The sequence below is a fragment of the Crocuta crocuta genome, unplaced genomic scaffold, assembly GCF_008692635.1.
Source record: "Crocuta crocuta isolate KB4526 unplaced genomic scaffold, BGI_CrCroc_1.0 scaffold3, whole genome shotgun sequence".
Lineage (NCBI taxonomy): Eukaryota > Metazoa > Chordata > Mammalia > Carnivora > Hyaenidae > Crocuta > Crocuta crocuta.
Genome location: NW_027529934.1, coordinates 12,621,734 through 12,636,006, shown reverse-complemented (window position 1 = coordinate 12,636,006; position 14,273 = coordinate 12,621,734). Strand labels below are relative to the sequence as shown.

At 42.9% G+C, this 14,273-nt stretch overlaps 1 protein-coding gene and 1 long non-coding RNA gene across 4 annotated transcripts in view; one reads left to right on the top strand and one right to left on the bottom strand.

Annotated features, from left to right (window-relative positions):
- Positions 1 to 490: 490 nt before the first annotated feature.
- LOC144230813 (uncharacterized) lies at positions 491 to 6,702 on the bottom strand. The gene is made up of 3 exons (XR_013334889.1): positions 6,317 to 6,702; positions 5,081 to 5,202; positions 491 to 757 (listed from the first exon to the last, which is right to left on the bottom strand). It is a non-coding gene; the product is annotated as an uncharacterized LOC144230813 (long non-coding RNA).
- Positions 6,703 to 7,478: 776 nt separating this feature from the next.
- Positions 7,479 to 14,273, top strand: part of TDRD5 (tudor domain containing 5) — an 85,237-nt gene continuing 78,442 nt past the window's right edge. For all 3 annotated transcript variants that reach the window (XM_077763124.1, XM_077763123.1, XM_077763122.1), the window contains exons 1-3: positions 7,479 to 7,710; positions 8,812 to 9,219; positions 11,248 to 11,444. In XM_077763124.1, coding sequence (XP_077619250.1) covers positions 7,479 to 7,710; positions 8,812 to 9,219; positions 11,248 to 11,444 — 837 coding nt within the window. The remainder of the gene's footprint in view (positions 7,711 to 8,811; positions 9,220 to 11,247; positions 11,445 to 14,273) is intronic.

Below are 14,273 nucleotides of genomic sequence, written 5' to 3'. Positions count from 1 at the left end.
CAGATCTTATCGTTCTAGAGCTGGAGGAGACTATAGGGACTTAAATTTGACTTTCTCAGTGAGGAAGGCAGTGAGGAGATAGAAGACTTGAGAAAGGTGGATATTTCGACCTTTACAGGCTGGGCGGTTGGTCACAACGGTAGGCAGCTCTGGCAGACCCGCTTCCCCTAACTGTACTGACTTGGAACATCTGTGTTCCCACCTTCTTTGCCTGGAGAGGCAGTTGTCAGCTTGGCAGGCCCAGTGGGGAGATAAGACTGACTTGGCTCTTCTCTCACTTATCCACTTCACAGATATTTAGTGAGCACCTACTGTGTGTTTGGCACTGCTCACCTCTGAGGATGTAAAGGTAAAACATGGTGCATGCCCTTGAGGAACTTCTAGTCTAACAGGGAGAAAGAGATGTGTAAACAGGTGTAATAAAGTGTTGTGATGGAAGGGTAGCCGGGGGTAAGGCTGTTCCTTTTTTTTTTTTTTTAATGTTTATTTATTTATTTTGAGAGAGGGAATGGGGGGAGGGGCAGAGAGATAAGGAGAGAGAGAACCCCAAGCAGGCTCTGTCCTGTTAGTGCAGAGCCTGATGACAGGCCTGATCCCACAAACCCCGAGATCACGACCTGAGTGGAAACCAGGAGGCGGACACTTAACCAACTGAGCCACTTAGGCACCCCAAGGCTTTTCCTTCATTGTAGGTAATCTTCCATCCCAAAGCAGGAGGTAGTCCAGGTTCCCAAGTGGGAGCGAAGACAGAGAACCACTGAAAGAGAACAGAGCACGTGGAAAAGTGATCATGAGCAGCTTTGGCTCCATTATACTTCAATTCGGAACTTATTCCCATTGCAGATGATTCATTTCCCATTTCTGGTGACTTGTGTGACCCTGAGGATGCTATTTTGTATGTTACCTGTTTCAGTGTTGGGTTATGGAGGGGATGGATGGGGAGGAAGAAAGAGAGAAAGAGAGGGAGAGGGAGAGAGATAGATCTTGAGATCCTAGAGCAGTGCTTCCAATCTTTGCCCCTTATGGCAAACATAGAGAATTTGAATAGCATACTGGGTCAAACAAAAGGATTTGAGGGTATCTATAAAGAGCTTGGTGATAAAATTATATCTTTGATATATAATCATGGTAAAAAGAAAATGAAAAGTATTAGGGATTCAATATCAGAAGATTTGTATAGTAATATTTTTTCACAAAGAGTGAAAGCATGAGCGGTGGAGAAGCAGAGAGAGAGAGAGGGAGAGAGAATTCCAAGCAGGCTCTGCACTGCTAGCACAGAGCCCAACGTGGGGCTTGAACTCACAAACTGTGAGACCATGACCTAAGCCAAAATCAAGAGTCAGATGCTTAAATGATTTAGCCACCCAGGTGTACCCTGATAAAATATTTTCAACTAAAAAAATTTTTTTAATCTTTATTTACTTTTGAGAGAGAGAGAGAGAGACAGAGTGTGAGCGGGGGAGGAACAGAAAGAGAGGAACAGAACCTGAAGCAGGCTCCGGGCTCTGAGCTGTCAGCACAGAGTCCAGTGCAGGGCTTGAACCCACAAACTGTGAGATCATGACCTGAGCCAAAGTCGGACACTTAACTGAGTGAGCCACCCAGGCGCCCCAAAATATTTTCAATTTTAAAATACAATCTTGAACCTTGTGAAGGGAGTAAAAAGTTACAAGCTTCCAGTCATAAAATAAATAAATAATGGAGATATGTAGTACAGCCTGGTGACTGTAGTTAATAGCACTGTATTTCATAAGAGAGTAGATCTTACAAGTTCTCATTACTAGAAAAAAATTTTTCTAAACTGTGCATGGGGATGGATGTTAACTCTTGTGGTGCTCATTTGCAATATATACGAGTATCAGATCATTATGTTGTACACCCAAAACCATGTTATATGTCAGATCTTATTAAAAAATCAAACTTCACTTTAAATGAGGAAAAATAAAGAATCGTGAGCTTGTTCCCACAAATATAAACTGTTTGAAATTGTTACATAAAATTTCTAATCAAATCTTTTTAATAAGCTTTAAAAAGTTTTGCTATCATTGATGCGAAATGTGTTCACACAATTTTAAAAGTTATTTATGTATTTTCCAGCTTTAGTGAGTTATAATTGACAAAAATTATATTTAAGGTCTACAATGTGATTTGATATACATTGTGAAGTGATTAAAAGAGTTTTTATTTTTATTTTTTAATGTTTATTTTTGAGAGAGACAGAGAGACAGCGTAGGAGCAGGGGAGGGGCAGAGAGAGAGGGAGACAGAATCCCAAGCAGGCTCCAGGCTCTGAGCTGTCAGCACAGAGCCCAACGCGGGACTTGAACCCACAAACTATGAGATCGTGACCTGAGCCGAAGTCGGCTGCTTAACCAACTGAACCACCCAGGCACCCCTAAAAGAGTTTAAAACTGGGATGTCTGAGTGGCTCAGTTAAGCCCCTGACTCTTGATTTTGGCCCAGGTCATGATCTCACGGTTAGTGGAATTGAGCCCTCTGTTGGGTTCTGCACCGACAGTGCGGAGCCTGCTTGGGATTCTCTCTCAAAATAAATGAACACTGAAAAAAAATAAGTTTTTAAAACTATTTTTACAACCACTTAAAAATTTCGGTAACAGCTGGAGAGTCGAGTATCTTTTCATCAACAAATGCAACTTTGATAGTTCTTGTGATGATGCAAATGGATTTCGAATCAAATCAACCTTTTTCTATAGGCCTACTTCAGAATCAGATGAACCCTTAAGGACCAGGTGCATGACGAAGAGCGCTCAAAGCGCAGCTAGAGCGGAAGCTGCCCGAACCTCCCCCCTCCCCCTCGAGGGCCTAGCGTTGCGCTGCGCAGACTCTCTGCTTTCGGGCTGGGAACTTCATCCGCCGCGCAGCCGCAAGGGTGGCCTGAGGCGGAAGTAGATCCTTCAGCGCCTAGCTTCCTGAGCCCACCGGTGAGTGTTGAGCGGTCCTTACGTTTCTACGTGGCGGCCTGTGGACACTGCAGCCGACCCCACTTGCTTGCACCTGAAAAGCCTGGGTTTTTGGGCTACTTTGGGCTGGAGGGCTCCCGGCACCTGCCTTCCCCCCAACCCTGAAGCTGCCCCAGCGGGCTGAGAAAATCAGGATTAGAACGGACACCTGACGTGCGGTGGGAACCTGCTCTCGGGTGGTGGTTCTCACTTTGCGTGCATCGAATCACCTGGAGGGCTTATCAAGCCACATTGCTGGACCCTCCACCCCAACACCGCTTCTGATTCAGCAGGTCTGGGGTGAAGCCCGAGAACTGGCCTTGCTAACCAGTTTTCAGGTGACGCCGTTGCTCCGGAACCACACGTTGTGACCCACTGTCATAGAGGCCAAACCAAACATAGTTTTCTAAATACCCCATTTAAAGCAGCCCCTTCTCACTCCCTTACGCAATGATCATTACTTGACATTACATATTTATCTGCCTTTTGCTTATCCTCGTTAAGGTCCAGGAGAACTGGCACTTTACTTTGCTGTTTTAGTCTCATCTTCTGGAACACTGCCTGGAAAGTAATAGGAGCTAAAAAGGTATTTGTTGCTTAAATGAACTTGCTTTTTGGAAGGCAGCCCCCAAAGCTGAAACTATGAGAGAGAAAGGTCACTCAAGAGGAGGGAAAAGAGTAAAACTGAGAAGGGCCAAGGATAGACCCTGGGGTACGTGGGCATTTCGTATCAGAAATAGGAAATAGAGCAGAAAGCTAGGAACCAGGCCTGGTGCAGCAGCATAGAAACCCATCAGAGAGAGATTTTTAGAAAGGGAGGGGACACCAAAAGTAAACATCAGAGATCATCTAAGATGAAGAATTGAAAAGCCCTTAAGATTTGTCAGTTACAAGATTTGTCCTTGGTGATTTTGGTAAAAGCAGTTTAAGAAAGCTCTCCAGAGTAGCAGGCTCCTTGCTTTAGATTGAGTAGCGAATGGTGGATGAAAAAGTGAGGAAAAAATGAGCATGGACTTGGCTACACTGGAATGACTACCAAGGTGCATAGTTCAAAAGTGTATTTTTACATCTCCCACTCCCCGTGTGTGTCTGTGTTGTGTAAGATTAAAAGGATTAGAGCGTAATTTTATGTTCTAGGAAAGGAGTTGTAAAGAGATGTTGAATATACGGGACAGTAATAATAGCCAAAGGTCATGGTCCTAGAAGAGTTGGGGGGAAAGGCTCAAGAGTAGGATGGATGGATATAACACATGGCTCCACACCTGCTGAGACCCGGAGGGAAGCTGGGAGTGGGGCTGGTTGAGTGGTTTCTGGATTGGAAGCTGCGGAGGTTCATGCATGAGAGCCTCCATTTTCTCTGGGAGTCCAAGCAAAGTCAATTTCCAGTCGTGAGGCAGGAGTGGGTAAAAAGTGTAGGAGGGATGGCTAAGGTTGGAGTAATTGTTGTGGGAAGTAAAACTGAACAATACCATCAAATGGTCCCAAATTAGGCATAACGTTAAAAACAAGCTGGCGCTGGGAGGCAGGAACGTTGTATTAGTTCTATTATGAGCTTGAACTCACCCACTCCCTCTTCTGTTTATCTAAAGACCCTCTCATTCTTGTCATGAGGCATATATTAAAGCTTCAGGAGCTTCAGCAAAACACAAAAACTCTTTCCTGGCTGTTTTCTAAGGCAGAGCTGCTGGTAGGAGCAGCTGCAACTGAAATACACTCCCAGATGCCAGCAGGGATGGGAGGAGGCCAGCCAGAGACAGTTAATTACCAGAATTAACTGATCATCGTAATAGGCAGCAGGGCGGAAACACACATTGGTCTAACTCACAGAACTCTCTGGTTGTCGTTAATTAATGGTAGGATCCCAAGGCATGAACTCACGGGGTGTGATTGCTCCCACCTCATTCCCATTCACTTCCCAGGTGAGTCGCCACAAAAGACATCTGGGTCTTGGAGAATGACCTTGCGTTACCGTAAACCCAAGCACGTGAGGACTCCAATTGTAGCTACTCTTCAATGGGTCTCCTTACTGAAGTAATTCAAGCAGCCCCTGACACTTGGTTTGCAGTTACTGATCTGGGATTTAGCTCCAGAATAGCTTTCTGAAAATCTCTTTTTTCTTACCTTTCTAGATCCAGTCATAAGTTTTATGTTTTTCTTGTATCACTCTTTGTTGTATCTTTGTTCATGTCTGTATATCTGTTTCTTCACTTTAACGTGGGGATCATAATTGTACTTCAGAGTAACTGGGAAGAAATTAGGTGAAAGAGCACCTTGTAAGTGCTCAATGTGTGGTGGCTGTTAGATCATTGGGGATGAGAATCTGAGATGATGTTTTTTCAATTCATGCTTCCTTTTGCAGGAGTCATTCTCAAGTTACTTAGGGAAGTAAGCTTTCTGAATCTTACATGTCTGAAAATTACTTTTCCTGCACTTAATGCTAGTTTAGCTGGGTAAACGATTTGTTTCGCCTTTGAAGATACTGCTCCACTGAGAAATCCAATAGGCATCTAATGTCCATTGCTTTATAACCTCTTTCTCTATATGAAATCTCTTGGGTGCCTGGGTGGCTCAGTCGGTTAAGCATCTAACTGTTGGTTTTGACTTGGGTAATGATCCCATGGTTTGTGAGTTCAAGCCCCAAATGGGGCTCTGTATTAATGGTGCAGAGCCTGCTTGGGATTCTCTCTCTCTCTTTCTCTCTCTCAGCCCCTCCCAAACATTCTCTCCCAAAATAAACAAACTTGAAAAAAACCCTCTTGATTCCCTTTCTCCTGGGCTTGTCTAGGATGGGGTCTTTTTTCTAGTTATTCTAGGGAGTCACTGGGCCGTTTTAATCTGAAAACGTGTTTTTCTTCACATCTGGGATATTGTCCTTTTTTAACTCCCAAACCTCACCACCATTCTTTCTGTTGCTTCTGTAACACTTGTCATTCAGATGTTGGAATGTCTACATCCACTTTTCACATATCATTTTCCTTTTTGTTAATTTGCTATTTATCCTTGTCCGTTTGGCTATACACCAGCCCGTAAATCTTTTCTATTTTCTGTTCAGTGATTCCTCAATATACCTGGCTTATTGACGGAATATTTTGTTCCCAGAACTTTTTTTGGATTTAACAGGTCATGGGATTTTAGATGGAAAATGAAGTAGATGTGGGGGCACAGCTTTCCTTCTTAATTCAAATTCCTGTTATGTTTTGGTTTGCCTTTTCCTTGTTTAGAGTGTACTTGTTAAAGTTAAAGGTCTTTATGCCTCTCTATTCTGCACTGTTTTCTAGTTATTACGGACCTTAGAAATCAGGCTATCCAGTAAACACATCCCCAGGTTATTTACCCAAATACATTCCCTTTTCTTACTTTCCCAGCTCGTTTGTCTCCAGTGGCACCTAGAAAGTTCTTCACACTCATTCAGGAAGCTCTCCGCGCCCCACCCATTCCTCTCTTCTTGGAGCCTAAGTTGCATCTAGCTCCGCAGGGATTCAACACCGAGCTTCAGAATTGCCTGTAGTTTCCCCCCGTCGATCAGACCTGCGTATCCTTTTTCTCCTTAAACAAGCTCCACTTGGGTGTGATTCTGAGGCACACCCAAGGCAAGAACCTCGAGGGCCCCTCCACCTCCTCTTCCCATCTGCCTGTCCCTAGGGCGGGACGGCCCGCTGCCCTGGCCCCTGCCAGGCCCGGGATGTGGTGGGAGTCGTTCTCGAGCCGCGGCCGCACCTCGAGTCTCTCTCAGCCACGCTGGACGAGGTAGGCGCCGGCGATCCCCCCGNAGGCCCTGCTCCCCCGAGGCGGCTGGGCGAGAGAGCGCCTCTGACTCTCCGGGCCCCGCAACGGCAGCGCCCTCACCGCGGGCGACACGGGTGAGGGGCGGCGCTCCCCCTGCCTTCCCGCGTCGCCGGTCTTTGCACCCCGCGGCGTGAACAGTCCCCGAGGTTGAGGGAAGGGCAGCTTCCCGTTCCGCCCGGGGGCGGGGAGGGACGTTGGGGCGGGCAGGGGACCCGTCTCCCGGGCACAGACGGGGTCGTTGACTTGGGTGAGAGGAAGCGGGCAGCCTCGCGGTGGGTCTGGGCCGCGCCAGGTATGCTGGTACGAGCGTCTTTACCTTCCCCTAGCGCCGGGGAAGGCGATATGGCGTTTGCCTCCTTCCCGGGCCTTTTCCCAGCTTCGATGATTCCGTCTGATGCGCGGTGTGCGGTGTAGAGACCCCAGACGATCCCTGAGTAGGGCTTCAGCGAAGTCGGGCCAGGAACGTGGACTAAGCACACATTAGCCAGGGGCAGCGGTTTCTCCAGACGCGTGCGGGTGGATCGACGCAGGTTGAGAGTTAGAATTTGAGTTGTGTGAAACGCCAACTTTCAGAGGACCGTCACGATTTTGCTTCCGCTTTATCACGTTTAGAACTCTCACGTCGATTGTTTATATTCCACTATTGATCCTTTTAAACTCTCCCCTTCCTCCATCTTGGGTTTGCCTGCCTTCCTAAGGAGCCATGTTTCTATCTTAAATCCGGTAGGCTGCAATGTCTGAACAAGAGCGTGTGCAGGAATGCCTGAGGAAAGAAATCAGGTCACTTCTCATTTCCACCAAAGATGGTTTGACCCCACAGCAGTTGGAAAAGGAGTACCTTTTGATGGTCGGCAGCCATTTGCCGCTCCGACTCCTTGGGTATCGGTCCACTATGGAGCTGGTGTTGGACATGCCTGATGTTGTCACTGTCTGCCCCTGTGGGGATGGTACTGTAATACTGAAAGGTAAGCTTGGGATTTGAAGGCCTATAAACTAAGTAATACTTAATTAGTAAAGAATTGTGCTAGTAAATAGGTGATGTATGGAATTGTTGAATCACTGTGTTGTACACCTGAAACTAATATAACACTGTATGTTAACTGGGATTAAAAACTTAAAAGAATTGTTATAGCAATTATCCTGCATCCCAGGCAGGGGAATTAAAAAAAATTTTTTTTTTTAAATGGTTGATTATTTTTGAAGGAGAGAGAGACAGTATGAGCAGGGGAGGGACAGAGAAAGGAAGACACAGAATCTGAAGCAGGCTTCATGATCTGAGCTCTCAGCACAAAGCTGGACCCAGGTGTCCCCAGGCAGGGGATTTTAATTTTTTGAGGAGGAAAGTGGTTACCTTTGGTGTTTTTTTTTGTTGTTTTGTTTTTTTATAAAGTTTTATTTATTTCTGAGAGACAGAGACAGCCAGCATGAGCAGGGGAGGGCCAGAGAGAGAGGAAGACACAGAATCCGAAACAGGCTCGAACACAGAGCCCAATGTGGGGCTCCAACCCACGGACTGTGAGATCATGATCTGAGCTGAAGTCTAACACTTAACCGACTGAGCCACCCAGGCGCCCCATACCTTTGAAGTTATGGGCAGAGTTAAAGCTTTAGCAAAATCAAGAAGTATTTCTCCAGAAAAACGTGCATTCACAGGAACTGCATTTTGCATGTGATTTCAGATTATTGCACCTTAAATTGGGAGAAGTGTAACAATGGGACTTCTTCACTATGAAATCATGTTTTAAATTTCATGAAGCACACACACACAGAAACATTGCAGGGAAGTTTGTTCATCTTGAGAGTTTCCGATATTTCAGGAGTCAGCAGTAATGATAAATATTGAGCTTGTTCTTTCTGTCTTCATCTTGTGATAGAGGAGCTAACAAGTGGTTGTCTAAAGTGAAAAAAAAAAAGTAAAAGAAATGGAGGAACCAAGGGTTCATGTTTATCATGCTACCCAGATACAATGCTCCTTGGAGAATTAAAATCGTATAAGCACAGATACAAGGGTAAAGAAAGGAGTACGCTTCCATCTAACTGTGATTTCTTTTTTCACACCTCCTTAGCCATTCCAGATGAATCCACCAAAGGAATAGCAAGTTTAGTTGCAAAACAGAGGAGCAACCATAAGGTTCGAAATTCCATGCCGAAGGGAAGGACCAGTGTTTGCTCTGGGCCGAGCCCCCGTCGGCGAGTACCCTACCGGGGAAGGGTGCCCCCCATTCTTCCAGCTGTTGTGAAGAGTGAGTTGAAAGACCTCTTGGCGTTATCCCCTGTTCTCCTTTCTGATTTTGAAAAGGCATTTGCCAGGCGATTTGGACGTTCATTCCAGTATGTGCAGTATGGATTCCTCTCTCTGTTTGAAGTACTTAATGCTGCTTCAGATGTCATTTCGGTAGAGCAGACCAGAGCAGGGTCTTTGTTGACGCTAAGGAAGAGCATATCAGAGGAAAAGCAGAAAGCATGGCCAGCAGGTAAGCATGTTAGCATGAGTACCTAGTAACTAGTAATTGTGGGATAGCAGATTTTGGAGGAGTCATGGCAGATAGAGAGGAACATAATGTCTAAGCTCCCAGGGTTTGTCAAAGTTGCATCTTGGATCTACCACTTGCTGGTTGAGTGATCTCACTCCAGTTACTTAAAACATCTGAGCCTAGTTTCCTCATCTCTAGAATAGGAATAATTATACTTGCTTTTTGGAGTTGTGCTGAGGTTAAAGTGAGATGAGGTCTGAAAAGTGCCTGGCATTTAGTAAGGTTATTATAAGTGGTAGCTATTATTATAAAAATACAAGACCTGCTTTTTCTGGAACAGTGTGAGTGAACATTAGTCATGTATGTTCCTGTAAGGAAGATAGGGAAAATGAAAAGTTTAAAAATCATACTAGTTAGTAGCAGTTGCCATCCGAGTTTTGCTGGCACTGATGTTTGGTATCCTAGTAGGGACTGCAATAATTTTTATAGTGTAACGATAACCATTTTTATAGCATTTTACCTTAGATTCTCCTGGCCACACCATAGAAGAGTAAATGGCCCTATCTTAGGGATAAGGAAGACAAAGCTCGGGAAACTTAAATGCCTTTTGCAAAGTCACATGGCTAGAAAGGTGCTACAGCCAGGGTTAGAAACAGCTCTTAATACTGTTCAGCCAGTGCTTTTCTTACCAAGTCATTGCCCCTTTTGTTTTTATGTTTATACATATACATATACATGTACACACACACACACACACACACTACTATATACATATATAGCAGTATAGTTGACTAGTTGAAACACAATGTTATATTAGTTTCAGGTGTGCAGCACAGTGATGTAGACACTTTGTACGTTATGCTGTGCTCCACAGCGTAGCTACCATCTGTTCCTACAAGCTATTACAATGCCATGAGCTGCATGCTATACCTTTCATCCCTAAATCACTGTCCCTCTTAAAGTTTCAGAAGACCAATGTGATTGTTTGTATAGTGTCTCACTAGACCCTTGACAATACGGAATCTATACACTGAGCCTATTTTGGGAATCTCTATGCCTATTTCAGTAATTTTTCTTTTCCTCTAAAGTCTGTATTTAGATTATATAGGTTAAACCATAAGAATGTCTCCAGTTTAGAAGCCAGTACTTAAACTATGGTAGGAAATGTAATTTGATGAAGGTATCCAAGGGGGTTTACTTGCTCTGGTCAGAGAAGACTGCAGGGGCCAGTGAGTGTTTTGAATATAACTCTCAACCATAAGCAATATCAGTATTCTTGGGGAGACAAGCCCATGTTATTAAAGGTACAAGAGGTTGATGTGTATGAAGCAGCTTGCCAACTTCAAGCTGTGAATGGGGGCAGTGATATCCCTTCTCAGTAATTGGATTGTTCATGTTTCTCATCGGTGGACCCTTCTTTCTATCATCAGGATATCTTGGAAACAATTTTTTTTTGGGTGGAGGGAGCCTGATCTTATGGTAAAGAAAGGCTGCAGTGAGGTCTAGTGATCATTCGTGTTGTACATGAGCATATATCTCGCCAGTGGTATTTTCCTCTCTATAGATCTTGAAGAAAAAAACCTGTACTCTAAAATAATATCCTTTATTTTATAGCTTTTTATCCCCCTTTCCTGCTCCCATACTACTAGGTGATTACCCAGTTTGAGAAGCAAAATTTTAAGCAGATTCCTCAGTTGGAGACTTTTTGGCCTCCTAAAGCAGGTTTTTAGGTTTTTATCTATTGAAACCTTCCTCTGTAATTATATTCAGATGATCTTAAATGGAGTTTTTAGATAGCCCCAACCGTTTCAGTAACACACATATGATCTCTTGGTTTTCTTTTATAGAGGACTAATCTCTTCCATTGTATGTAAATTTTATTTGGCAATATGAAAATGTAAGCTTACTTTCCGTAATTGTTATTTCTAAGTTGAGAGCAGGCAGGTCACAGTAGCCTCTATATAGAATCACCAGAAAATGAAGTAGAAATTGTTAGTGACGACTTTTCTCTTCTTTTATTTACAAAAGGAGACAGAATGTTTACCCAGACTTTTAGAATGAAACAACACGGGTCCTACCCTACAGTCTCACCAGTTGCAAAGGCTCGCTTTTCGCAACCCTCTTCAAACTTGGAGCCACCGAAGCAAATACTGAACGCGGAGAAGACTTTTAAGTCAAATGTGGTAGAGACTTCAAGGCTGAATCACACTGAAAAATTAAACCAGGTAAGATATAGGAGTTTGCAGGTATAAATAAACCAAAAATGTGTTTTAAATTCAGTGGTTAATACTTAGATGAAAAAGCTTAATTTCAGATTTAACCTGAGCATTCTCTATGGTTGTATTCATTATTGGCTAGTCAGAGGTAGCAGTGAGAAAGAGTACAACTTATCAACTCCCATGGTTTCTGTTACAGGCTTCCCCCACTATTCAAAAGGATGTTCTATGAAAACTTTTGCTAGTTGAAACTGTGTAAAGCAAAGAAGCGATCACCGTTAATTTATATAGAAAAAATTTTGAGCATTCTTAGACCCCAAAAATAACTTCTCTTAGGCTTTTCTGGTATCTTATGACACCTGTAGCTAATGGATTTTCTACCTTAGGACACATCTTGCTAATGAATGCACAAAATAAATGGGGGTAAAGCACAATTCAGAACTGTGGTGGTTTGACGCCGAGTGTAGTTCTGGGGAAGGGGCTGGTGAGGCCGTTCTGGCTGCTCCAGAGTGCACACTGCCCCATGACCACTCACTGCAAAACGATTGCTGGATGCTAGTTTTGCTTTTGGCCCTTATTGGTAAAAGTGAAAATCCTCTTTAGATTTCTTTGAGTTAGCAAAAATGAGAACTAATCCTAGGTCTTTCATAAAAGCGAAAGGGCATAGCATGAACTTTTGAAAACCGAGGGTTACCTATACTTTCTGTAGCTGTCTGTAGTTCCAGCTTCTCCCCAAAGTCCTAGGAGCCTATTTCCAACTTCGTCATGAATATCTTCACCCAAATGGCTGGCCCTGAGCACTACATTCCGGTACTTTTCTGACTGTGTATGCAGAGGAGTTTTGAACAAAACCTACTAGAATATAAGCAACAAAGAGCCTGGTTACATTAGCAAGATGACAACTTTAGTAGAGCTTAGAAGAAGCACATGGAAATTAAATGCAAGATATAAAGTGCCTTATATAAAGATATAAAAGTGCCTTACCTCTATAACTTAAAAAAATATTAGCTTTAGTAGCATAACTTACATACAGTGTGCCCATTTAAAGTGTACAGTTTGAGGGGCGCCTGGGTGGCTTAGTCGGTTAAGCGTCCGACTTTCACTCAGGTCATGATCTTGCGGTTCGTGGGTTCGAGCCCCGCGTCGGGCTCTGTGCTGACTGCCAGCTCAGAGCCTGGAGCCTGTTTCAGTCTGTGACTCCCTCTCTCTCTGACCCTCCCCTGTTCACGCTGTCTCTTTCCTAGAAATAAATAAAAAATTAAAAAAATTTAAAGTGTACAGTTTGAGTTTTGACAAGTATATCTCATTGCGTAACTCTCAAAATCAAGAGACCAAACATTTCCATCATTCTCAAAAATTCCCATTTTGCTGCTTTGTAGTTGATCTTTTACACAAACATAAATACCACTGCTTTCTGTAATTTTGAGTTTTCAAGGATTTCATATAAATGGAATTAAATAACATCTAGCCTTTGTGTCTAGCTTCTTTAACTTACCCTGGTACTTTTGAGATTCATCAGTAAGTATCAGTAGTTTGTTACTTTTTCTTGTTACGTATCATTCCACTGTACTGATATATCTAAATTTGTTATCCATTCCCATTAGGTGACATTTGGGTTGTTTCCTGCTTGGGGTATTTTTTATAAATAAAGCCACTATGAACATTTGCATACACTTTGATCATGGGCTTAACTTCTCTTGAGTAAATACCTAGGAGTAGGATTGTTGGGTCATTCAGTAAGTACATGTTTAATTTATAAGGTCTTGTCAAACTTGTTTTCTAGAGCGGCTATATGATTTCACAGTCCTGTAAACTACGTGTGAGAGTTCTAGCTGCATCTTTGCTAACGTTTGGTATTGGCCATTTTAAAAATTTCTAGGCATGGGGCACCTGGGTGGCTCAGTCAGTTAAGTGTCTGACTTTGGCTCAGGTCATCATTTCATGATTCATGGATATGAGCCCCACGTCAGGCTCTGTGCTGACCGCTCAGAGCCTGGAGCCTGCTTCAGATTCTGTGTCCCCCTCCCTCACTACCCCTCCCCAACTTGTGTGCTCTCTGTCTCTCAAAAATGAATAAACATTTAAAAAATTTTTTTTAAAAATTAGTGGTAGTAGTATTTCATTATGTTGAAATTTCTCTAATGAATAATATTGGGCATCTTTTCATATGCATATTTCCATTTGTAAATTTTCCTTAAAGTTTCTCTTCACATCCTTTGTTCGTTCTTAAAAATTGACTTTTATATTGAGTTGGAAGAATTATTTATATGTGAATGGGTGCAAGTCCTTTACCAGAGACATGTTTTGCAAATGCTTTCTCCTGATCTATGCTTATCTCATTTCCTTAGTTCTGTCTTTTGTGAAGCAGAAGCCTTTAATTTTGATGAAATCTAATTTATTTGTATTTTTCTTTTGATTCTTGCCTACTTAATCTTTGTTGAATCCAAAGCCACAGAAATGTATGTTTTCTTCCAGAAGTTATACGATTTTAATTCTTAGGTCTATTATTGATTTCAAGTTATTTCTTATATAAGGTACCAGTATGGATCAGAATGTTTTACAATGGGTAGCTAATTCCTCTAGCACTATTTTTTGAAAAACACTCTTTTCCTTGCTGAACTACCTTATTACTTTGGCACCTCTGTCAAATCTATTGACCACTTGTATGTTTAGGTCTGTTTTTAGGACTGTCCATTCTGGTCCATTGCTCTACATGTCCTTTTACCAATGCCATACTCTTTATTATTATAGCTTTATAATATCTTTATTTTTAATTTTTTAATGTTAATTTTTGAGAGACAGAGACAGAGAGCAAGTGGGGGAGGAGGAGAGACACGG